At 39.1% G+C, this 26345-nt stretch overlaps 1 protein-coding gene across 3 annotated transcripts; it reads left to right on the top strand.

The window, feature by feature from the left end:
* Window positions 1-1069: 1069 nt before the first annotated feature.
* On the top strand, window positions 1070-26338 carry LOC144013973 (semaphorin-3F-like). 3 transcript variants are annotated; one of them, XM_077513420.1, is made up of 19 exons: window positions 1070-1577; window positions 6007-6092; window positions 6166-6302; window positions 12862-13022; window positions 14554-14616; window positions 14696-14815; window positions 15003-15096; window positions 15753-15872; window positions 15986-16119; window positions 17610-17724; window positions 17799-17868; window positions 19163-19307; window positions 19385-19607; window positions 20541-20629; window positions 21408-21449; window positions 21531-21688; window positions 21757-21824; window positions 23333-23460; window positions 23650-26338. In XM_077513420.1, exons 3-19 carry the CDS (start codon window positions 6191-6193, stop codon window positions 24028-24030), a joined length of 2223 nt encoding a protein of 740 aa, XP_077369546.1. In that variant the 5' UTR covers window positions 1070-1577; window positions 6007-6092; window positions 6166-6190; the 3' UTR covers window positions 24031-26338. The 3 variants fall into 3 exon arrangements, with proteins under 3 accessions (XP_077369546.1, XP_077369547.1, XP_077369548.1); XM_077513421.1 differs by having other exon boundaries at window positions 6002-6092; XM_077513422.1 differs by lacking the exon at window positions 6007-6092.
* The last annotated feature ends 7 nt before the right edge of the window (window positions 26339-26345 follow it).

Raw genomic sequence — 26345 nt, 5'->3', positions numbered from 1 at the left:
GGAGTCAGCCAGTCCTCCCTCAAGCGTCTCCAACTGCTCACCTCTTAAATGGAACATGTAAGAGGGAGCACATAATCATAATTTTGAGTCCATTTTAAGATTCCACTATTCAGCTTCAATTGTGGATATGGTCTCGCCCTCGCCCAATGACTTGCAAATCAGCTGACCAGCTGCTCCTGGTGGTACCAAAGTCTAAGCAGAAGCTTAGAGGGGATAAATCGAGCTGTTTTGTTTTCATTGCTGGTCCTAAACTGTGAAACGACCTCCCAGTCAAGGACTCTCACTACCCATTTTTAAAAACCTGCCTCAAAATCCATTCATACTACTTTAACACAGCTTGAGACTGATGTCTTGTATTTCTTTAACTTTCTTATTGTTTTAAACGATGTTCAAGGCTTGTATAGCAGTGAACTCAATTCAAAACATAAAAAAAGAAGCTTGAAATTGTTTAATGCCACTCCCAGTTAAAGTTTACAAAAAGCAAAACAAAAACAGACAAACGTTTTATAGTTCGAATAATCACATAGCCTTGCCTTAATTGGCCGGTTTAGCTTAATGCTAATAAACAATGTAAAACACAATTGACATGTTACTGGTTATATATCTCTATACAGTAGATCCATAACTATTTATAGGCCGCCTAAATATATCTACATGATGAGATATAGTGCTAGTGTTATTATTCAAACTGTGCGTAAAGATTTCTGTGGCTAACTTCCTGTTTTTGACAAAACCCTTGCTCCGAAAGTTTGAGAATGAATGACGCCTGCTTTTCAATCAGGTTCTTTTTAACAAGGATGGACACCCAAGCTTCACCCCACCCAGCCGCCTCCTTCTTTTGTCACCGTTGTCATGCACGCAGGAGCCAGCCACTATGGAATCCTGGGAATCTTTTTTTTTTTTTTTTTTTTTGCCCCGACCTGGCTTGCAAAAGTAATGGTGACCAAGAAGAAAACCGCCACGCATGAATATAAAACAGCAGCCTCTCTAAATTATTAACTTGTGCAATAGACAAGTGTTGAGGTGACATTTTGTTTTTGCAGGAGGAGGAGGAGGAGGAGGAGGCATGGCTACTGGTGCGTTCAAGTGCAGCAGCAGCCTCGGGGACGCACGGGGTTAATCCGACCCATATGCTGCACCGGGAGGTTGGGTCCACCGCGAGTGGGAAGGCTGAGACCGTGGCTGGCAGGCTGGGAGGGAGCACAGCAGAAGGGAGAGAGGACAGCGGGACTCGCACACACTTTCGATCCCAACACCTGCACCTGGTGGCTCCATTTGCACTCGCGCAAGTCTTTCTCGTCCACGGGCGTGACGCGGACGTCGCATCATCTACGCGGATGACTTCCTAAAGTTTGACTGAAGGATTTTATTCCTTTAACGTGGAGCGAAAGTCCGCTAATAGCGGCTGCTTGATCACTTTTTTTTTTATACCCCAAGAATAATCATTTTATATATTTAAAAAACAAACAAAAAGAGGATTATTTTCCCACGCGGTGTGATTTTTCTCTCTCTCGCTCCTTGGATCGACTCGTGGGGGAATGTGGCTGTGACAACTTTTGGGATCGTGGACATCAAAGGTAGGACTTTTTTTTTTTTTTTTTTGGTTTAACTTTTAACCGGCGTTTGGCTCCTCTACATGTGTGCGCGTGTGGTGGGCGACTGCACATTTTTTGCTCGATCGGTTTCCCATTTGTGGATGGTTTGCCTTGACAGGTAGGCTGCACCCATGTGCGGTCACAACTCGTCCTCTAATTATTTGATGGCACTCCAAACCTCACTATGGTTTATTATTCCAAGATGTGGCCCCAATCTGTCCTGTAGTTAACACCCAGCTGTCAAAACCACAGCAAACACGATCATGGAGGGCCCCATAGCGATTCACTTGATATTTTTATTTGAGCTTTTCTAAAAACAAAAGACGTGTTGTGCATTAAAACACATTTTTGACGAAATGTGGACCTACCATGTGTCATGACAGATGTTTATTTATAGGTTGTATTTCCTGGAGGCCCTTTTGAAGTGGTGATTATATATTCAAGTGACAATTAAGTAGCCACAGGACCGCGTTTTTGACGTCACATCGCGCACCATGCGACAGGAGTTCAGAACATTCGGTCATAATGAGTTAGGCGATCAAACCACTATAATCGAGTCAAAGCCGAACCCTCACCAAAGTAGTACCTGTCTAAACTATAGCAGAGGTGTCACAATTAATTGATTCACACCTAATAAATCATCAATTGACAACTACGTTTATAATCGTTTTGAGCCATATGTTTGACTTTTTTTTTTCTTTTTAATAAAGGAAACAATTCCCAAATTTTTTAGCACCACTGACCATGTGAAGAAATAATTTGAAGGATTGACATTGATGTCATCATTAGCTACGTTACGACAAACGCGGCTGTATGCCGAATTGCAGAAAGTGTTGCGACCAGGGCTGGACTGGCCATCTGGCATACAGGGTAGATGCCCGATAGGCCGATGTGGTGCTATTCATTTATTATTTTCCTCCATTTTACCCCAGAGACAGGCCCACAATTTAGAGGGAACAGCCCATTAAACCATTTACTATATAGAGAACAAACTCAACCAATAAACCTCAGTGGTAGAGCTACGTGGTAGCAAAGAGTGGTCAGGAATTGGGCTGGGCTGACGGGCCTAAGTCAAAATGCCAGGGTCGATTATTTGTGCCAGTCCAGCCTTGGTTGCAACAGTAATTTCACGATGCGGTAAAGTGTTTTGGCCTATAATTTTCGACAAAAAGAACATCACTTTGCATCGTTACTGTTCCTCGTTGCCATTCCGTGGTCCCCCTGCCCCTTAAAGTCTATTAATGCTAGCAGTGATTGTGATAGCTGAGGTTATAGCAGTGTTTCTCAATTCCGGTCCTCAGGCCCCCCCCCCTAGCCAGCCTCTTTTCCATGTCTCCCAATTGCAACGCAGGTGAGGATCGTTATCAGGCTTCTCCAGAGCTGCCTCATTAGCTGTCATTGGAATCAGCTGCATTGGGAATTGGGAGACATGGAAAACAGGCTGGCTAGGGGGGCCTGAGGACCGGAATTGAGAAACACTGGGTTATAGCGACATGAAGTTAACCCTGATCAAGTCGCATATTTATTATTATTATTATTATTATTATTATTATTATTATTATTATTATGCAGCATTGCAACATGCTATTTCTGCTGATAAAAGGTTTTGGCCCGAAATTGAAAATCCACTTAATTGCCATTTGGCAATTAATTTTATTTTATTTTTTTAATTATTATTATTATTACTTTTTAAGTACTGTTTGTGATTTGACATAACGTGTTTTTGCATTCCAAGCATCTGTTGTTCATTGCTAATATTGGCCCATCTTCTGATTTTTTTTTTTTGCTTGATTTTCATATTTTCAAACCTGATTTGCAAATACAAGGCTCTCTGTGATACTGTTTGCCGTCTTTCACGATATAGCATGAAAAAGACAGATGCAGCCTCATCAAAGTTGCAGCAGATAGGGAATATCATTGTAAAGATTTGTGTATTTTTAGTTTTTCAAACGATAATATTGAATATCTCAAAAATTCAACTGGGGTGGGGGGGTAATTTTTGGATTTAGCGACACCAAAATACCCTAAAACTGTTGAAATGTTCTTGGCACCAAAATGTGTTGACTAGTGTAATATGTCTGCTTTTATGATGGGAGACAGAAATCAGAGAATATTTGCTGTTGAGAGGCTGAAATTGGAGGATTTGGACAATTTTTAAGTTAAACAATGGCTCTAAAAAAACTGATCGATTGTCAAAGTAGTTGATGTTGTTTAATTGATTATATGGTCCACATCTCCATTTCACTCACTGTGATTTTGTGGCAAGGCTGGAACAGATGAATGGCATTTCCAATCATTTAAATGGAGAAAGATGCTTTGAGTTCTGGTATGTGAAAGTAAAATTAAACTTTTTGTTTTATTTTATGAGCAACCGACAACATAAGTCCTATTCCAAAACACAAATATGTTTCACTTGCAGAAAATGAAAAACCCCCCCAAAAACAAAAAAACAAAAAAAAACTAAGAGGAAAGTAGTAGTTGTTATCTTTACATTTTGTGAGTCGGTGGCAGGCACCTACTGTAAATCCAAGTACTTATGGTGCATTTTTTAAAAAAAATTATCAAATCACCTTTCAGGGTAATGCTGTAAGATAAGTGAAATGTTATTCAAGTATTCTGAGATCATACTGCGTGCTAACATTTATAGTTGGAAATATTAATATCAATTACAGATTTTCACTATATGCAACGGGGCTTAGTGTTGTTACACTTTACTAACCTCTTTCTGTAGATCCTCTGGTGTGCCTCGGCGGGCTTCGGCCCCGCGGACGTCACGAAAGCGAGAGATGCCCGCGGGGTGGCTTATCGGCCCGGCAAACAGGGAGACAATTTAATGGACTTAGCTTTTAGTATTCATAATTTAGATGGGAAACTCTCCGGCAAAGTGCAGCTGCATAATGAATGCTCGAGTTAAGGTCTTGGTTTCAACACCCCGAAAGTGTCAGAAATAGTCGGTTGCGGGGCCTCCCCACGTCTGAGCTGTCGCCTGTGTGTCGCGTCGGCGCGCGGCCGGCGAAAAAAAGAAAATTAAATGTTGTGTATTTAAAACAACTTTTACGTTCGGAATGCTAGCGTAATGCTAACACATAATGGAAAATTCCATTGGCGGGCTAACAATTAGCATCAATAGTGGCAGTGTTATGACCCTTCCTTTATTTCTTTCCCTTACTTTTATTACCTTTATTCTCTGCGAAAAATGACTTCTATTACGGCATCTTACAGCGTTTAGTTGCGATCTTTGTTTTTACGTAATATGTAAGTCTCTTTTATAGTACCCCCGGTGGCCAAGGCAACCACACTAGAAGGAATGGCACATGCTGTATGAACTGTTAAATTCTTTACATTCTTTTTAATTATGTAATTATCACTGTATGTTTGTACGATACAATTTGTATACATTACGTTTTATACTCTTTATAGTGTTATTTTAAACACACTCGGAGAATTTTTTTGGGGTGTCTGGAATTAATTTCAATGTGGAAAGCTGATTTGAGGTACGCGTGTTTTGATTTACCAGTTTAATTCACAAAACATTTAAAATGATCACAGGCATATGTTGTTGTGACTCTTCTTCATTGAAGTGTACATGACTGTATTATACTGCCCCCCGTTGGCCATGGCAGGAACACCTTAAGCGCCGCACAATGAATTGAAGCGTTAAATCATGACACACGAACTAATTTGTTGCAGTATATTTAATTGTTATGATTAGAGGTGCAGCAATTTATTAACATCTAATTGATTATCAAATTTATCAACACCTATTTTGATAATCAATCATCATTTAGGAACATTGTTTAACTTAAAATTGTCCAAATGAATCACAATACACACTGGTCATAAACTATTTGTTTGTAAAAAAAAATTCATTGACAGTTTGAAATAACATTGCGGTTTTTTTGTTTTTTTTTGTTTGTATTTTTGTTTTTTAATAAAGGGATGGGAATAAAAATATGTTTTTAATCTAATTTAAGCTTTTTTAATAAAAAAAAAAAAGAATTGACAGATTATTCGTTTTTTTTAATTGACAGATTATTCTATTAAAAAATTTGTTGCAGCTCTAGTTATTAATCTGTTTTAATAAAGTACAATATTATGGCGAGCTATTTTCCTGATTGAAGCGCACTTTACATTTTTTAAAAATTATTATTGTTATTAATATAATTTATTTTTTTACTGAACAAGATGATTGGCATTTCCATTCAATGGAGAAAGATGATTTGAAGATATCAGTGTTTTGCCTTCAAAGCGTGGTCAGGCCGTATCTCAAGGCATCATTGTACACTCTAATCAATCTAATTTGCATTTTCCACCAATCTGAGCTCGTAGACACGATTATGCAGTCTTGACACACACTTCACTACATGTACTCTTTAAATAAATAATGGGACCGTCATCTTTTCCAGCGCAGGTGCGAAGATTTGGACTGCGTTGCACGTTTCGCCTTATTGGACGGCTGCAGGCCAAACTTGTGATCAGACGCTTCAAAGAGAGCACGTGCGTCTTTTTCTGTCTCTTATTCCTCTTGGGGCTCGCTATAATAATCAGTCTTTTTTTTTTTTTCATCCAGATTTAGATCTGTGTGGGCTACCTGTATGCCTGTTACCATGACAACATCTGGAGCCCGACTCCTCCTGGTGGCCTTGTGTGTTTACAGAGGCCTGAGCTTGCAGCAGTCGGCGCCGCGGGTTCGCCTCTCCTTCAAAGGTGAGCCGGAATGTTCGTCCCTCTTTTTTTTTTTTTTTTTTTTAATGCACTTGCATGGACCTGCGCGCGTCAGGCTCGGCTTCCTCTTCATGCGTACAGTATATAAAGAGCGCGTTTCCTGCCACATGTCGAAAGGGTGCAAGAGTGGAAACAAAAGGTGGATATTACGTGTGTTTTTCTACTCTGTGAAAACGGAGCCAGACCACACCCTGAAACTCACACGCACTTCACACACAGTCGTCGTCTGACGTCCGGTGTGATGACAGAATATCGGATACCAGCCCGCTACGCACACAAGGGTTCTTCAAATCTTAAAAGATTGTGTTCATCCGTGACAGAGCCCACACATAAAGATAAAAAATATATATATATATATATATATCTCGGCACAGAATTGCACGCGTTAAGATTCTGTCCCACCACCCATTTTGAAACAAAAATGAAGACAAACAGACACTCTCGTTAACCGAGTGATTCCGAAAAGGACCAAATCAGGCGGGAACATCGGAACATGACAAAAGTTTGTGAGTCGTGAGAAATATAATAACTTTTGTGTTCTGGAGTTAAAATAAGTCAAAATCCAGTAAAACAGCCGGGAGCGAAAGTGGTTGCTTCAGTCAAAATGACTGGGAGTGAATAAGTTAAATTATTTAATTAAAAAAAGTAATAAAAATATTAATACATTACATTTAGTTTAAATTAAATATTTAATAATTAAATACAGTTTAATTTTTTTGAAAAATGTAATTTAAAATGTTAAATTTTAGTAAAAGATAATTATATGAATTAATTTATACTTCTAATACCTTTAACTTTTTTTCTTTGGCTTTTTGTGTGTGCAAGTGAAAACGTTCATGGAACCGAGTGGGACGTAGGAAAGGATCTGGCTGCTCAGTTCAACTTGATACTGTATGTAGTGCTGTTCACATTAAGGGTTCGTGTTAGGATTAGTGTTCAAAGGCCCGAGTTAGGGTTTTAATTTCAAATTGGGGTTTTTAGACAGTTGAGACATGGCCAGTGTTTCAAAAATGTGGCTGTTAATAAAAGGTTTGAAGACAGTTGCAGGGTTTCAAGATATGTTTTGGGTTTCAAATTATGGTTACAATACAGGATTAGGGTTTCAAACAAGGGTTAAGATTTTTCATTTCGTTCTTAAGCCTGTTAGGTTGTAAAATAATGGTTTTAACAGAAGGTTAGCGTTTGAAATTATGGTTTCAAGACAGAATTGGGGTTTCACATTAGGATTTCGAGCCAGTTAATGTCTTTCAAATCATAGTTAGGTTTTTAATTTAGGGCTTCAAATAAGGGTTTGGGTTTTGAGTTGATTGTTTTGAAAATTGTGGTTTTAAGCAAAGGTTAGGTCTTTAGGGTTTCAAGGCTGAGTTGGTTTCAAATTGGGGTTTTAGGAAAATGTTATGGTTTTCAAATTAGTGTTGTCCAGCCAGAGTTAGGGTTTCCGATTAGGCTTTCAAGTCAGTTGGTTCGCTTTCTGGAATTTGGTTTCAATATGCGATTAAGGGTTCAAGCCCTGATAATGTTTTCAAGCCTGGCCTTGGTGTTTAGTCAGTCACACTGCGCTTCTCCGCAATAATCTTAAACTTGACATGAGATGTGTCTTGGCTGGTCCACCAACATTACTGACGCCAAGAAAAGGTGATAAGGTGTTGCTATGGCAACAGGGAGAGACGCATTTCCTCTTGATACAAGCCGGTGTGCCATCCTCATGATTTCTCACGGACGCCCTTGTGGTGCTCGACTATTCCAATCTGAACACAGCTCGGATCAAAACAGTGTAGGAGCATTTGTTTTCACTTCATCGGACGCACTCGCACATGTCACGTCACCTCGTAAATGTAAATAAGAATTACAGGAATGAGAATTATAACATTCTTCAGCAATGAAGATGTTTCTGTCTGCTGCTGTAACTTCGCTCGTAAGATGAATTTGACAATTGACAGCTGGAGGGCTTGTTTTGAGTTCAGCTTCTTTGATAAGAAAGAAAACGCTTGTTTGAGTCTTTTGTTTGACCTTCAAGTCTAATACCTTCTTGGTAAACAGCTTACATGTGCATGCCGGCGTGTTTTTCAGTCCAACTTGGCAAATCCTGAAGTGGGCTCTTGAACGTTTTGCTGGTAACAACAATTTTGTCATTTGAGTGCCCAAGGCAAACCAAGTCATGGGGATCTTAACGTTTATGTATAGTGGATGTTATGTTCTGGAGTTGGATCCCAAAAACGCAGACACAAATTAGAGTTTAACACTTTATTCACTTTAATATCAAAAGGCGAGGAACTCACTTGACTAGACCAGAAACAACGAGAAGGCATCGAGGAACAGAGGTAATAATCCGACAAAAACACACCCTTCTCAGACAGGCTTATATAGACAGCGAATCGATCTGTTGTGGCTCGACATGTGGGTAACAGGACTGACATGAAATTATCTGATTGGCTGTTGACCAGGTAAAGAGATGAAAGATTCTTAACATCACATAGCTTCTGACATCACATAGCATCTTACCAGTTGAAACTAGATGCTAGTTACATCAGTTCAAAACAGACACTTGACCTCACGGTCATAACCCAAACATAACCCTTGCATGATCCTAACATAACCCTTGCATGACCCAGTCATGACAGTGGACCCCATTTCTCGTGAGGATCAGGGACCGGATCAGCCCACAAATAGAGAAAATTGAAAAATAATTGACGCCATTATAATTGCATAGGGAAAAAAAAGAGAAAATTTTCAACCGCAAAAAAAGTGTTTACGTGTGTATGGGAATGTTTAGCTAGCTAATGAGCATCAAATCAAACTTTGAAGCAAGAAGCCAATAACGCCCATCTAAGCAGTGTATCAACGCCTTTGTCATTATTTCGTTGTCCTAGCATGAATGGAGTTTGCAAAATTGGATGTTGGACTGGAGAGATGAAGCCTCCCAGGTTAGCTTAGTGCTAGCTAGCTGCTACAAGAGAATACAGATGGATTTAAAACTTTACCAAAACAAAAAAAAACAAAAAAACACTGAGTTCTGCCATTGGCCAATGTACAGTGAGGGTTCCTGGAGGTTAAAGGAAATTATTTTAAAGTAAAAAGAAAAACCTTTCCGCATGTTAACACTGCTGCAATACATTTTGGTTTATACTCCGATATGTTTATATGAGGCTTAGCAAAGCGTTTTGGACAACATATGGTATAGCTAAAGTGCTATATAAGTGCAGTTTAAGTTAATTCGGGATTTGCTGGTTTAACAGTAAACAAATAGCAAATATAGCTTTTGGGTGCGAGTCTGCGCTCTATAATATTTAGAATCAAGTCTGAATTCACTTTAAGCATTGTCATGTTTTCAAGCATGTGAATTGAGGCTCAAAATGGAAAATGCTTCAGATGGAAGAAAATTTCAGTCATCAGTTCTTAAGAGATGTTTGTGTCTTCCGCAGCTGTGTTTGAGCTGTGTTTGTCTGATACAAAGTCCGCCCCCCGCCTAACGCACACGGGGGCACATCCACGACAGCTGAGAGGTGTTCACTTATTGGCTTGTTGCTTTGGTAGCCGCACTCCCAAGCCGCACTGACCCTTCCCCCTAATACCAAACAAAAAAGGCCAAAAGTTGGATTTAGTCCAAATGTTTTCTGCGACCCCAAGGATTTATTGTTCATTGTTTGCCACAGCGAGCCTCTTTGTTCCCGGAGGCGCCTGCGGAGGAGGCCGACGAGGGCCCATGTGACTCCCGAGGGCCTAAGGGCCCGAGATCTTGTATTGTTGAACGGGAGGCATGCGGGGTGGAATTAGTCGGCGTTGCTGGAGAGCAAAACGTGCCGTGTCATGGAAGTCGGGGAGACGTGTCCGAACGCATCATTAGCGGCCGTCTGTTGTAACCCGAGAGCTCGGCGTGACCCAGTTGTAGCGTCATATTTGAATCGGGTGCCCTTCCCAGTGTTTCCCTATCAGTGTCAGAATGTTGTCGGGGCTTCTCTGGATGTTTACCCGATGATGACAGGACATTGTTGGCTATTTTGGGGGACGCGTATAAGGGTGTGGCGTTCCCACATTCAGGCCCTTGAATGAATCCACGCCGTTCATCCTGTGTTTACCTCAAAGACGGCATCCCGGAGATCCGATTGCACGGCCTATTTTGGGCGCACCTTGCCTACATCCTGTTTAATGTTGACCCCCGCAAAGGAAGATGGCGGCCACTTTGATGTAAATAAAGATTGCGGATCGTCCTCAATCCCCGTAAGCCAGCTTCTGAGGCTCATTTGTGACCATTTGTCGGGACATAAGCCCGCTGTCTTGAACCTGGCCTGATATTCTGCATGCATATGGTGGGATATTCAAGTGATACTTGACTCATTGAGCCATTTTCAGCGGTAAAAAGTTAATATTTTGTCTATAATTAATGTGGTAACTTCATTATTTTTCATGTACAATTAATATCTTTAAAAATTAATTTTCTACTTGCTGTCGACTGATGATGACATCATCTGTGCTGAGGAAGTTGGTAACGACCAATCATGGCTCAGTTTACTGACCAAACCCAGAAAACGGGTGAGCCATGATTGGCTGTTACCTACTTCCTCAGCACAGGTGATGTCATCATCAGTCGACAGCAAGTAGAAAATTAATTTTTAAAGATATAATTGTACAGGAAATATAATGAAGTTATCAAATTAATTCTGGACAAAATATTAACTTTTCACTGCTGAAAATTGTTCAGTGAGTCAAGTTTCCCTTTAAACACGAACAACAGACGTGCATGTGTTAGGATTAAAATGACTAGTTATAAGAGAAGTCAACTCAAAAATATTCTTGACATTATGTTCTTGGTGCTCCCACTAGCCTAAATATGGCACTTTGGTGAATATTGCGTTTGTGGAGTATGAATTAAGCAGCAATATTTACCCATTTCTATTCATCTCAAGGGTCGGCCATTTTGACACTTCCTGTCGACTGAAAATGACATTACAGCAAGCTGAACTCTTAGGCAGTTATCCCTTTTTTTGTTGGCTTTTCTTGGCATTGTGTTGGTTTCTAGCCAAAGCTTGAAGGTTTTGTGCTACACTAATACTGACTGCTATTTGGCACTGTTCATAATTCCCTCAACTTTACTTAGTTGAAGAAAAACGGCCCCTGCTCATGATGCTGCCACCACCATGCTTCATTGTTGGAATGGTGACTCTGATTTGATCAAACAACTAATTTCCATAAACCCTAAGAACCCTTAACAGTCTCATTAGTAAATATTAGCGTGAGACATAAAGTATCAATATTTTCTGTGTTCCTTTTCAAACTGTATTCCAAACGTGGTAATGAATTGTTGAAGAAAAGCGTGCAACCAAATGTCACGGTGTGGCAAGGTGCGTTTCTCTCGCAGCAGATGAAATTGGTTCAATCAGAGCTTTCAGGAAAAGAAAGAAAAATGCTGAATACATTTTCCAGCAGCGTGTCTTAATAGGTTCCGCTTGGCTGAGCACAATCCTGATCTTAAGAATTTGCCACGCTGACCGGCGTTGCTTCAGGGACTTGCCTTTTTTTTTTTTTTTTTTTTTTCTCTCTCGCCTAACTCCAGTGGGCATGTGGTGCCTCCAGCTCAATCACACAGTCAGGACACGTGAATTATTCACATCCTAAAAGCAAATATGTTTCTTAAAACGCTCCAAGTTGAGTTATATTTAATCATCCTGCATGCATTTCCCAGAGAGGAAGTGAGAAGTTTGTTGTTTCAGAGGCTGTGCGTTCATCCAAACCTGTCATGTTGGAGAGATTAAGACTAAATTGAGCAAATTTTTAAAGCTATTAAGTCATACTCAGAGTCAGAGTCGGTGGACACAATAAAACAATTTGAGCTCGACTTACTTAAATCATAGCACTCAGTAAGCTAACATCGCACAGCATGCTAACTTGCACTCTAAAATACGAATTGTTGACCTACTTAAAAAAAAAAAAAGCTTCAATTGGTAACACACAATTGAGACAGGGGATTAAAGGAGATATATTTTCATGAGCTCATTAAACTTAATATATTCAATTTGTAATCTTAAATTGGTTCAACAATTCTCTTTTTAGGGTGTGGCACATAACTACTTGCTATCTAGCTAGCTAGCTAGCTAGCAAGTAGTTATGTGATAGATAGATAGATAGATAGAATGGCGTCTCATGAACACACAGTCCAAGAGAAGTACTATCCATTATCTTCAGTAATATATCAAATAAATCTACTGCTAGCTCTATACGAAACTCTCAAAATTGTAAGTTGCGCTCTTTCTTCCCGACTTACTTTACAGTTGATGTCAGTATAGCGATAGCGGACCCAGGAAAATGAGTTTTCCATCCAAGGATGTCACAATTAATCGATAATAGGGCAAAAAATATATTTTATCATATTTAATGTATAGTTTATTTGTAGCTACAGTGGGTCACAGTTATCATGAACATTGTTCATATATGACAGGAGTGTTAAAGTAAAATGCACTTTAACTGGAGGGAACGCCAGAGAGAAATAAAATAACCTGTTTTAATTTTATAGTAGAAGCGAGTAACGGCAACACTTCTTTTGCAGAGCTGATGGACACTCGGGCAGCGAGACCCTTCAGTTTCTCCTTCAACACCAGCGACTACCGAATCCTCCTGATGGATCAGGACCAGGGCCGCCTGTACCTGGGCAGTAGGGAGTACCTGGTGGCTCTGGATATGCACAACGTCAACAAGGAGCCGCTAATAGTACGCATGCACGCACACGCAGAGATTCGACTGAGTGATTGATTTTTCTATGTTGAGCTTCATTTAGCGTTTATATTCTGAGTCCACAGATGGAAATATGTCTTTTAAACATAAACATAAACAAAAAACAATTAAACATTGTGTATTTAAAACAACCCTCTAATTACTTACTTAAAGTCTGCTAGCTTATTGCTAACACTTAATGAAAAAAAAACATGAACAGGCTAACAGAAAATTGATATTCATGGTGTTATAACATTTTGAGCATCTGATATGATTTATCGTCTGCGAAAAACGACTAATATTACTTTGGTTTACTGTGTAATTTACAGATGTTGTAAAACTCTTCTTCATTTGTATCTGCGTGACTGTACCATACTGCTCCCGGTGGCCATCTCACGCTTACCACAAGGCGTCTTAAAAATAAATCATGAAGCGCAAACTGTTAAATTCCTTACATTCTATTTATTCATGTTATTATTACTATATATATTTCATATCATACAATATTATGAAGTGCATTTCCTTATTTAAAAAAAAAAACACACACCTTAGACTGACTGAAACTGTTTAATGGCATTTTCTACTACACTACACTTGCCTCTGTTCAATCTTTGCGGATTACCATCATCTGGATGACTGAGAATCTAGAAATAAATATAAATAAAGGGGGAGGGGAACAATTTTTGGCAGGAATATTGCTATTTCGTATTGCTAATGTGACAGTACATGAAAAATGAATTTTGAATCATTTTATTAGGATGCTAACGAGTTGTAAAATCCTCCCGCTGGCTTTTAACTAACCAAAGTGAAACAAGTAAACTAAGCAGTGTAACGGCGTCAGTGAACTGTGTGATCGGTTCAGGCACTTCAGATTTAAGATCTTAAATGGATCATGTTTCAAGATCCTTCAATGCTTTGCTCTGTTCAAGATTAAAACTAATTGCCATCACACAAAAATCATCATGAGGTCATGGGTACATTTCAGTCTTAAATTTTTCCTTGGAAGGATCCAAGTGCAAAATGCTTTCATTCCCTCACAAAGTGTTTTTGTTGCAAAAGCAGACCTTGCATAAAAAGTGGTCTAACTAACTTATGAATGAATGAATCTCGTGCTGTCATAATTACTATGAGGTCATATCAGTTACATAACACAACCCCCAAAACCTAAGTCAAATATACACAAAATTCATGAAAAACAATTCAGTCAGCAGTGTGGAAAAACTGAAACCACGTGTCTCCACAAAAACACATTTTCTTTTTGTTCGCTTTGTCCTCAAATCATTTCAAGCTTTCACATTTATCAGATGTTCCTAAAAATGAAAATAATCCTAGTAGATTTAACAATAAATCCCATCCCTGTGGAAATAATCAAATCGCATTTTCCCCAATATCGTGACTGCAATTTCACATAATAGTACATACATTACATACCTTGTATTATTTAATTCATTTTTTTTTTTTCACCACGATGTAATGAATGACAATATTCGATGCGTTTCTATACATTCTGACTCCCTAATCAAACCAGATCCACTGGCCGGCGTCTGCCAAGAGGAAAGGGGAATGCCAGATGACAGGAAAGGGACGACAGGTGTGATCTTGTATTTACACGCTTTGCTTTCAAAATCCAGAGCGCGTAAAAGAACATGTTGAAATTCCTCCTCGTCCAGGGCGAATGCGCCAACTTTGTGCGCTTGATCGAGCCGTGGAACCGCACCCACCTGTACACCTGCGGAACGGGCGCTTACCAACCCATCTGCACATTCGTCAACAGAGGCTGGAGGGCAGAGGTGAACACGTTCAACATTTCACACAAGCCCCTCCAGCGAGATAAAATCTCAGAGCGGAAGCATCGTCCTGCTAAATATTTCACGAGTACAAACTGGGACGCTGATTTGTTTATGATTTTTCCTGTGCTGCCCTTGTGACGTGAAAGCCATCTATTTTTATGCGGCCTACTCGAATCCGTCTCCGCAGGACTACCTGTTCCGACTGGTTCCCGGGTACGTGGACTCCGGGAAGGGAAAATGTTCCTATGATCCCAAAGAGGAGAATGTTGCAGTTCTTATTCGTAAGTAGGGGTGGGAACCTCTGTGTACTTCATGATTCGATATGACGATACCACAATTATCTATATCAGGTAATAAATCCACGATAATCTACGATAAAAGCATTCAAGACAACTGATGTTTTTTTCAATGAGAAAATAGTTTCTTTTTGTACCATCACTGAAACACAATATTATAACTGGTGTCTTCTTCACAGTAAGTACTTTAGTGTATACAATTTGTTTAATGTAATATAATATTGCAAAAGTAAATAAATAAAATTACTTCAATATTAAATCCAATTAAATCATTATTAATATTCCTTAGAAATTGTGTGCTTCAAAAAGAAACATGAAATATGTTTTAAAATATTAATATTGAAGATATAATACACATTTTTCATAGAAACGTATGCAAAACTGAGTCAGTTGCTGGACAGATAAATGTCTTCCACAAAGTAATCTCGTGAGTCTTCTTCGCCTGAAGACTTCCGACCGTTTTCATGCCACTCTGAGGCGCTCCCCCTAGTGGTCTGCCAAGTAATTGCTCAAGAGTAATGCCAAGTATGTAAGATCCTGTCGTGATCAACAACTAAAAGAAAAAAAAACGAGAGAAAGAGACACACACAACGCATGTTTATTTTTTAATTGTTTGTTCTTCTAAATGTTCCCCACTTTAGATGGCAACCTGTACGCAGGTGTCCACATTGACTTCATGAGCACAGATGCAGCTCTCTTTAGGACCATGGGCGGGAGAAGCGCCATCCGGACGGAACAGTACGATTCCAGGTGGCTCAACGGTGAGTAATGGTGGGTGTGTGGAGGTAAACGTTGACCATTACAGGTTGGGCTTCCTGTCTTGTTACTCAGCAGGCGCTAATCTGATTTAATTATTTTTTTTTTGGTCTTCCAGAACCGGTGTTTGTTCAGATCCAGCACATCCCTGACAGCGCAGAGAGCAACGACGACAAGCTGTACTTCTTTTTCCGCGAAAAGAGCTTAGACTCCAGCCCCAATGTTTTGGCCAGGGTTGGGAGAGTGTGTCTGGTGAGTCAGTTGTACAAATATTGTGCTACTTCCACTATTACTTGACATACAAGCTATCGCTCGTCTTGAGTTGAGAGCGAAAAATTAACTTGCACTACATGGTGGCAGCAAACTAAACAACAAGAAACAAGAAACAATTCTTCAAAAAGGGGCCAAAATCAAACTGATTGCCATTCCCAGATGAAGTTACTGAACCACTAAACATAAAACAAATAATTACATAATAAAGATAAATTGACTTGAATAACACATAATGTGAAGCTCTACAGAGAGGCTACAAAAAACTTGGATCAATGTTGCGGGAGTGATAACTTTTTGTGAGGGAAAATGGCATTTATAGGTAACTTTTGGACGAAACAGTATAACTTGATTCTATAAGTCAACATGTCAAAAACTGTGTCACTTATGCCAAAAACTTGACCCAAATAGCGCAAATTGAACTGTATTACATTGCTACTAATATTACTGTAGCATTCTAAATTTAGTTGCAACCTCCATTTTAGATGATATGTCTCCATTATACTGCCTTCCAGTGGCCAATGCACATACACCGAGGAGCAGCATGATGTTAAGCATAAAATGATGCACAAATACTTCCTATTTAATTATGCTATAACAGTGTGTTTTTACAAATACACGTATTTTATAGTTTACAAATATACATTTGTATATGTAATTAATATTGTGTAATTTGATAGTTAAAAAAAAAAAATGTGTGACAAAAAAATTAGCTGGTGATTTTCTGGAAGGCTCGAACGGATTAGTAGCGTTTCCATTCATTTCAATGGGGCAAGCGGATTTGAGATATGAGTGTTTAGTTCATTCCGTAACCATGCTCGTACATCAGGGCACCACCAGGGTTATTATAGCTTTGGAATTTTTCATTATAGTTAGTTTGTATTTTGTTTTGAGTATTGTTTTTTAAATTTAGCTAGTTTTAATTAGTTTTCAGGGTGGTTCTGTAAGTTTTTATTAGTTTTAGTTATTTAATAAAAGCTTCGTTTTAGTTACTTTCAGTATTAGTTTTATTTATTTTTTTTAATGTGTATTACTTGTGCGCAATATTAAAAAAAAAAAAAAAAAAAACACCATGGGAGCGACATCATCTGAAGGTGTTTTTCTATTGGCTGCTGCTAGATGTTGTCACTTCTTTGTGATACACATTCAAAAGTCCTTTTTCCAGTTAATATTAAAATAAATCTACTTAAAATCGCATTTAAAATCATCCCCAAAGGCTCATCCAATACATTAAATTACCAAAGACTAAAACAAGGACATTTAAAATCTAGTTTCAGTTAGTTTTCGTTTTTTAAAAAGCATTTTTGTTTTTATTTTATTTCGTTAACGAAATGTTTTGAATTTTACTTTTAGTTTTTTCGGTAGTTTTAGTTAACTAAAATAACCTTGATGCACCAGATGTGATCCCATCTTGTAATTTGAAATGCGTAACTGGACACAATGACCCACAAGCTCGTTTCCTTTGTGCCTAGAATGACGAAGGGGGCCAGAAATCTCTGGTGAACCGCTGGACCACGTTCCTGAAAGCTCGTCTTATCTGCTCGGTGATCGGCGACGATGGAGTGGAGACACGATTTGATGAACTACGTGAGGCGGCCGCCACTAATTGCATTTTAACGGCAACTTCTCCCTGATTGATTTGTGCGCATCGGTCCTCGCAGGTGATGTATTCATTCAGCCGACGCAGGACGAAAGGAACCCGACGGTGTTCGCGCTCTTCACTACCGCTGGGTGAGCACCGTCAACCGTCGGATTTTTACATTAGGACAGTGTTGGGGTTTTTAGAGTTTTGGAATTTTTCATTTTAGTTAAGTTTTGATTTTGTTTTTTTAAAAGTTAATTTTAATAAGTATTCAGTGTGGTTCTGTTAGTTTTTATTAGTTTTAGTTATAAATGCTTTGTTTTAGTTAGTTTCAGTTTTAGTTTCAGTTTTTTGTTTTTTGTTTTTTTTAAATAAATGTGTATTACTTGTGCGCAATATTTAAAAACTACCATGGGAGCGACGTCATCTTAAGGTGCTTTTCTATTGGCTGCTGCTAGATGTTGTCACTTCTTTGTGACACACTTTCAAACGTCCTTTTACCGCTTAATCGCAAAATAAATCAACTTAAAATCGCATTTAAAATCATCCCCAAAGGCTCATGCATTAAATTAATTACAAAAGACTACAACGAAGGACATTTTTGCTATAATTATAGTTTTAGTTTCGTAAAACATAAAATATAGTTTGTTAGTTTTTTTTTTTTTTTTATGCATTTTCGTTTTTATTTTATTTCATGAATGAAATATTTTTTTTTATTTTAGTTTTTTTTTTTTTCTGTGTTTTAGTTAAAGGGATACTTCACTTATTTAGCCCATTATAGCAATAAAGAGTTAATATTTTGGCTATAATTAATTTGATACTTTCATTTTTTTTTTTACGTACAATTAGTCCCTTTAAGAACACATTTTGCAACTTGCTGTCAACTGAAAATGACATCACAAGGGCTCAGGTAACCAATCACAGCTCACCTGTTTTCTAAGGTTTAGTCATGTGACATTCACAAGCTGAGCTGTGATTGTTAACCTGAGCCCGTGTGATGTCATTTTCAGTCGACAGCAAGTTGCAAAATGTGTTTTTAGAAAGGTACTAATTGTACATGGAAAAATAATGAAAATATCTAATTTATTATAGGCAAAATGTTGTTTGACTGCCAAAAATTGCTAAATAAGTAAATTATCCCTTGAACTAAAATAACCTTGGACAGTGGCCGTTGCTTTTTAAAATTTCTGATTGAAGCAGAATCCATGTGTTATTTGTTTTGTATTTTGTGCGTTTTTTGTTTTGTTTTGTTTTGTTTTTTCATGTCTTAGGTGTAGTATGGCTGTTGGGTCATTTGCTACTTCATGATTATGATTGTGATTGTCACAGCTAACATGCTAATGCATCTTTACTTATCTTCATTTTTACCTTACTAATATAGTGGGGACATATATATATAACTATACATTATGTAAATACATAGAGTATACGTGTTTGTTCCAGCTCGGTGTTCAAGGGCTCTGCAGTCTGCGTCTACTCCATGGCCGACATCCGCAACGTCTTCAACGGTCCCTTCGCCCACAAACACGGCCACAATTACCAGTGGACCGAGTACAACGGCAAGATTCCGTACCCGCGGCCGGGAACGGTGCGTCGCAGCCCTCTTGCCTCCCCTCAAGTGTTCCAAAGCTAAAGACTTATGCGCACCTCTTCTTTGTCGCCCAGTGCCCGGGAGGAACCTTCACCCCCGGCATCCGCTCCTCCAAGAGCTTCTCCGATGAGGCTGTCAATTTCATCCGCGCTCACCCTCTCATGTTCCATCCAGTCTATCCCATCCACCGCCGCCCCCTGGTGGTGAGGACCGGCGTGGACTACCGCTTCACGGCCTTGGTGGTGGATCAGGTGGATGCGGTGGACGGGCGCTACGAGGTGCTCTTTCTGGGCACAGGTCAGGCTTTTTACAGCACAGTCCATTCCAGGAGGATGTTCAGATTCATTTTCTACTAAACAATAGACATTTATACACTTTTTCACCATGATGTCACACATATTTCCCAACCATTCTCCACTATTAAACAAACCGTTAAATTCTATTTGACCAAAGCAATAAGAAAACATTGTCATTGGGTTGAATTATGATTTCAGCAGTCTTCTTTCTCGATGTAGTTTGAAGTGTCAGTCGAAAAGATGTAATGTGAGATGAATCGCTTTCGAGAGAGAATGTGGGCTGCAGTTTACATTTTAACAGGCAGCTTGATTAAAAATAGATTTGTTGTGTGAGCTAACCGACTAGCTAGTGTGTTTTGCTAAACTGCACAAAAATCAACCCAAGCAAACATTTTCTACATACCTGTGAGGAAAAAGAAACTTCCACAAATCCGATTATGCAGGTTTGCCTCCAGTCAGTCCCTTTAGGCCTGCGAGCGATGCGGCCGAACCCGGATGAACTTTTGCGAAGAGTGCCGGGTTCGCTAACTAGTTTCATGAGTGGTTGATTACTCACTCATTCAAAATGTGATTGGCTGTTGCACCATGTGGTGATGTCAGGGTTTGCAGCAAATTCAAATTTCACAAATGCAAAAATACATTTCTGGGTTTTAAACTAGCAAGACCCATTTGGCCGCCAAGCCATGCAAATTCAGTGTAGCAAGTACATATATTATTTTTTTACAACATACTAAAATTATCATTTCATATCTACATGCGGATCAAATAGCATTCATAGTATTTTTTGTGTTCAATCACTTGCTTCAAGGGTTATAGCACCACAATAGAGGGGATATTTAGCATTAGCTCTAAGCTAGCAGATTTAAAAGCAAAGCTATGCGGTTGTTTTTAAATAAAAAGGTTGTAAGTCTTTGTATTGTGTTTGACTTGTCAGACCGCGGCACCATCCAGAAAGTCATCGTTTTGCCCAAAGACCCCACCAGCATGGAGGAGTTGACACTCGAGGAAGTGGAAGTTTTCCGGGTATGTCTCCTGAAAGACTACTGAAATGGGCTCAATGAGTCAAGTATCAAATTTTGTCACTTGCTGTCGACTGAAGATGACATCACTGTTGCTCAGGTAACATCCAATCACAGCGCAGCTTTAGAAAACAGGTGATCTGTGATTGGTCGTTGTCTGAGTTTTGATGTCATTTTCAGTCAACAGCAAATGTCAAAATGGCCGCCCCTTAAAATGAATTAAAATAGCTGGATTTTGCTTCACAACTCATATTCCACAAAAGTAATATTCATCAGAATGTAATGTTTAGACTTAGTGAGATCACATATAACATCCATCCATCCATTTTCTTGACCGCTTATTCCTCACAAGGGTCGCGGGGGTTGCTGGCGCCTATCTCAGCTGGCTCTGGGCAGTAGGCGGGGGACACCCTGGACTGGTTGCCAACCAATCGCAGGGCACACAGAGACGAACAACCATCCACACTCACACGCACACCTAGGGACAATTCGGAGCGCCCAATTAACCTGCCATGCATGTCTTTGGAATGTGGGAGGAGACCGGAGTACCCGGAGAAGACCCACGCGGGCACGGGGAGAACATGCAAACTCCACCCAGGAAAGCCGGAGCCTGGACTCGAACCGGAGTCCTCAGAACTGGGAGGCGGACGTGCTAACCACTCTTGCACCGTGCCGCCCCCACATATAACATATTATTGTTAAGAAATGTTTAAGGTTGGCTTTAACTTGAACCTTTTTTATTAACGAGGGCACGTCAATCTTAACGTGTACATCCTTCACAGAGCAGAGCTGCCGTCAAAACGATGAAGATCTCTTCGAAACGGGTAAGCAAGGAAACCGCCGCTTCACATCTGCGCGCGCATGCCGCGATTCACCTTCGAATTATTTTGCGTGGCGTCTTGCAGCAACAGCTGTACGTGTCGTCGGATGCCGGCTTGACGCAGGTGTCGCTGCACCGCTGCGGCGTCTACGGCCGTGCCTGCTCCGACTGCTGCCTTGCCCGAGACCCTTATTGCGCCTGGGACGGGGAGAGCTGCTCGGCCTTCACTCCTTCCACCAAAAGGTAACGAGCGCATCGCTGACCAAATTGCCACGGCAACACTTAACGGCCGTTTTTGTCGCGGGTTGCAGGAGGAGCAGAAGGCAGGACGTCAAGCACGGCGACCCTCTCAGGCAGTGTCGAGGCTTCAACGCCAAAGGTCGGCTGCCCTCATATTTGTTTTTAATGGGTTCAACGGTCACATTTCAATAGAATTTTCGGCTACTTCAGATGTTTGAAATGTGTCTCAGACACAACATAACAGTGACCACTTGCAAGTAAAGCAGCAATGTCCTGATTATGAAGCCCCAAATGAAAATATAAACGAACTCGGCTGTGTGCTCATTTTCACTCTGAAATACGAATGAAATTGTAGTCGTAGGTTTTCAATCTCATCTTAACAAGAAAACCTTGTTCTAATAAGAAACTTTTTACCCCCCAGCCCCATCACTTTGGTGGCTCTGTAGACACTTTAATTGCATTTATTAAAGAAAAAAGTTTTTATGCACATTTGTCGTGATATTTTTGTGTTTAAAATTGGCAAAAAAAATATTGTTACAATATGTTCCTCTTGATTTAATATATATTAATTCATTGTATTACATATTTTGTATTTTACTTTTTTTAAATTTTTATTCTAGTTATATTTTTCTTCTTTTTATAGTATAAATGTTTTGGTATACTTTGTATACAGTACAGTGGACCCCTGTTTGGCCCACAAATAGCAAAAATCCACATATAATTGATGACCATTGAAATCCATGTGGTGGGAGAGGACAAAAAAAATAAAAAAAAAAAATTCAAACCCAAATATTTACATGGAGGGGAAATGGTGAAATATTAATAATAATAATAATAATAATAATTCAAACCCAAAAATGTAATAACATTTCAGCAAAATATGGAAGGGAAATGGTGTAATATTAAATAAATAAATAATAATAGTAATAATTCAAACCCAAACATTTAGTTACATTTCAGCTGAAACATGGAGGGGAAATGGTGAACTATTAAAATAATAATAATAATAATAATAATAATAATTCAAACCCAAAAATATAACATTTCAGCGAAAACATGGAGGGGAATTGGGGATTTAAAAAAAAAAAAAATTTTTAATTGGGGAAATAAATACATAAATCTGTGGCCGTGCCGCATAGGCGGGGGCTGACAATTGGTTTTAAAAATAAATAAATAAATAAATAAATGAAGAAAAAAATAAAAATAAAGAATAAAAATACAAAGGTTGTTTCAAGTTCAATCATTTTCTAATTAAAAAAAAAATACATTTTGAATGTTACTTTTTTAAATTAAACATATTTTTAAAAGCTTAATCTTACAAGATATCAGCTATTTTTATTTGTTAAAAAATGTTAGAAAATACCAGTCACAGCATGTTTGGCTTCAGCTTCCTTCCACATTCCCAAATCGCATGTTAGCGTCATTGCATACGAATGAATAAATAAATGAATGAAACAAATGATTTTTTTTTTTATTCAGTGCTTTGGCAAATTAAAATAAATAAATAAATAAATATATAAATAAATGTTTGTTTGTTTTTTTCCAATATGTTCAAAAAAATTTAAAAAAAAGGAAAAAGAACCCCAAACGGTGTCTATACTGAAGGAAGTCTGGATTGTTCGTGATGACGTCTGTGTGTCCTTCCAGTGGAGAAACGTCTGCGAGAAACGGTACAGTTTGGCGTGAAAGGTAGCAGCACCTTTTTGGAGTGTCAGCCGCGCTCTCCTCAGGCCACCGTCAAGTGGCTCTTCCAGAGGGATGGCAAAAGGAAAGTGGTAAGGAAAATCTCTTCAAGAAATAAATGATCCCACCCCCACACTTTTTTTTTTTTTTTTTTTTTTTCCCCCTCATCATCAACTAATATGAACTCATTTGACTGGCAGTCATTTTGATTTTCATCCATTCATTCAATCACTTTTTCCCATGACTGTAAATGAAAGAAAACAAACCGTTTGAATCTCCAGCTGAGCCGCGCTGGCGACGTCCTGAAGACCAACCACGGCATCCTGCTCAAGTCGCTGAACGGATCGGACGCGGGTCTGTACCACTGCCTGGCCACCGAGAACAACTTCAAGCACACGGTGGCCCGCGTGGCGCTGCGCATCCTCGACCGGGACATCGTTTTGGCTCTGAGCGCTCGGGACGACGACGAGGATGAACCCGAGACTCGCAACAACGCGCGACCGCACCCTCGCTCGTCGCTCGCCTCCACGCCGTTCCCGCCCGAGATCAGACTCATCAACCAGTACTGTCAGTCCTACTGGGAACAGGCCGGTCCCAAGCAGCAACAGCGCAAGCGCACCAGCCGGCGGCACGCGGAGGGTCAGGAGCGAGGTCTGGGTTAGGGAGCGCCGGGTCAGCCACTCTGACTTAATTGGACTTTTATTTGGTGTCGTTCATGCATGTTTGTGCATTTCCTCCGTTGGTTCGACAGTCGACTCTGTCAAGACGTTCGAGTTCCGTTTTGGTGGGTTTTGTCTTCTGCCTAGCGGGTACATTTTGTGGATAGCACACCTCACCCACCAATGAGCGCATTCCAATGCTTCCAGTGTAACTTTGGCACACTAAAGTTCAGGATATCAAAAAAAAAAAAAGAAAAAAAAAAAGGAAAGTCATCTACCAGACCACAAAATATACCTTACGAGGGAAAACAGTTTTTCACTACACGACTTTCAAAAAAGTTAGATAAGCACATTGGGCTTTTAATTTCAGGATGAACCTAAAATGTGCTACCGTCATTCGTCAATATATAATGGTTCACTTTTTGCACCTTCTGTACATGAAATATTTGTGTTACTCGTATCGCATTGGGCTGCAACACGAGAAAACAAAATGGTTTAATTTTTTTAACGTGAAATTCCATATTGTATTATGATAAATTTAAAGTGATACTTCACTTTTTTAGCCCATTATAGCAATAAAAAAAATTATATTTTGTCTATAATTAATTTTATATTTTCATTATTTTTCACATACAATTAGTACCTTTTAAAAACACATTTTGCAACTTGCTGTGGCTGAAAATGACATCACAAGGGCTCAGGTAACCAATCATAGCTCACCTGTTTTCTCGATTTGGTCATGTGACATTCACAGACTGAGCTGTGATTGGTTACCTGAGCCCTTGTGATGTCATTTTCAGCCAACAGCAAGTTGCAAAATGTGTTTTTAAAGGTACTAATTGTATATATTATTATGAGTTTTCACATTTTAACCTGACAATTTTAGCGTGATGAATTTCATGTTTTTATGTGAAAAGTTAAATATTCAAATGGTATGTATTCCACATAAAGATGTGATAAATGTTGTTTTAAATGGAATGTGTGCATGATATGGCGCCATCTAGTGGTGAACTAATTCATTTAAAAAAATATTAATTTAAATGTTTTTTTTTTTCTTCACTCACTCACACAAACGTGCACACAAACTTACATGGTCTCCCGGGCGGGGAAGCGAACCAACGCCAACCGGCACCAAAGGTGCAAGTCTACTCCTCCACCCGGAGCCCCGCTATTAATTTCAATAATATGCAAAACAAATGTTCTTATCACATCAATGTACATTTAAATATATAATCGTAGGTCTAGTAATTGCTAATTACATTGATAAATCTCTTGTTTTAATGTGAAAAGTTTCACATGTAAACGGGCTGAATTTGAAATTTGAAAAGGATAAATTTTACCTTATTGAAATACCAACCACTATTACTTTGTTTTTTTTTTAAACACATACCTTTTTTTTTTTTTTTAAACTGTATTATGTTTGTGCAGTGTGCTTACATGGCTAAATTCAATGTAGTAAACAAAATGAAATTTTATTCTCAATTTAAGGCTTTTTTTTTTTTTTTAGATTTTCTAAAGTTGAGGTTAAAAAACAAACAAAAACAAATTGGAAGTAATTAGAATAAGACGACAGGCAATAATTGACAGTTTCGGGAAGGTTAAGTCCCTTATAGTGATTCTACAGCATTTTAGGTTCATCCTGAAATTTCACCTGATAGCCGAATATCCCAACATCTTTGTCAATTGTGTATAATAATCACGTGCACCATCGATTCATATTCCGACTGCATGGCACTGAAAGGTTGCAGTACTGAGAAAATGGGATGTGTTCAAAATACTGGACTGTCATGTAACCTGAGTGCCACGAGAAGGTGTCAAGCAGCAAAACCACGTGTGCTACTTTTGAGTATTTTGACAACAAATGTAATATATTGATTGTGAATATAATATATACGGCCAGTGGATTACTGTTGTGTTGTCCGAGGAAACGAGAAAAAAAAACAAAAAAAAAACACGTTTCATCAATGTTTGCATGCTTGCGTTTGTCATTTTGTGGCTCTTTTGGGGCCTTGCCGTGTAACGATGTCCGTGAGGTGTCAAATATGAAAATCGTGTTAAGCTAATTAAGCCATGTGTGGATGTTGCCCCTCCGGTCCTGTAGTGTTGTAAGCCCCCCCCAGTATGTGAGTGGTGAAGACGCACTTCATGGTGGTTTTCAGTCGTGCACTTTGTCAGTGGTGGTGGGAAATGTGGGATGTTTGCACAATGTTAGCAGTAAGTTAAATCTTTTTTGTTTTTTATGTACAGTGTCTTGTTATAAAAAATTGGAATAATGTCAACTATGTGTTTTTGTGTAAATTTTCAAATGGATTATATGA

Source organism: Festucalex cinctus, chromosome 2 (assembly GCF_051991245.1).
Source record: "Festucalex cinctus isolate MCC-2025b chromosome 2, RoL_Fcin_1.0, whole genome shotgun sequence".
Taxonomy (NCBI): domain Eukaryota; kingdom Metazoa; phylum Chordata; class Actinopteri; order Syngnathiformes; family Syngnathidae; genus Festucalex; species Festucalex cinctus.
This window is presented reverse-complemented; position numbering and strand designations above follow the sequence as displayed.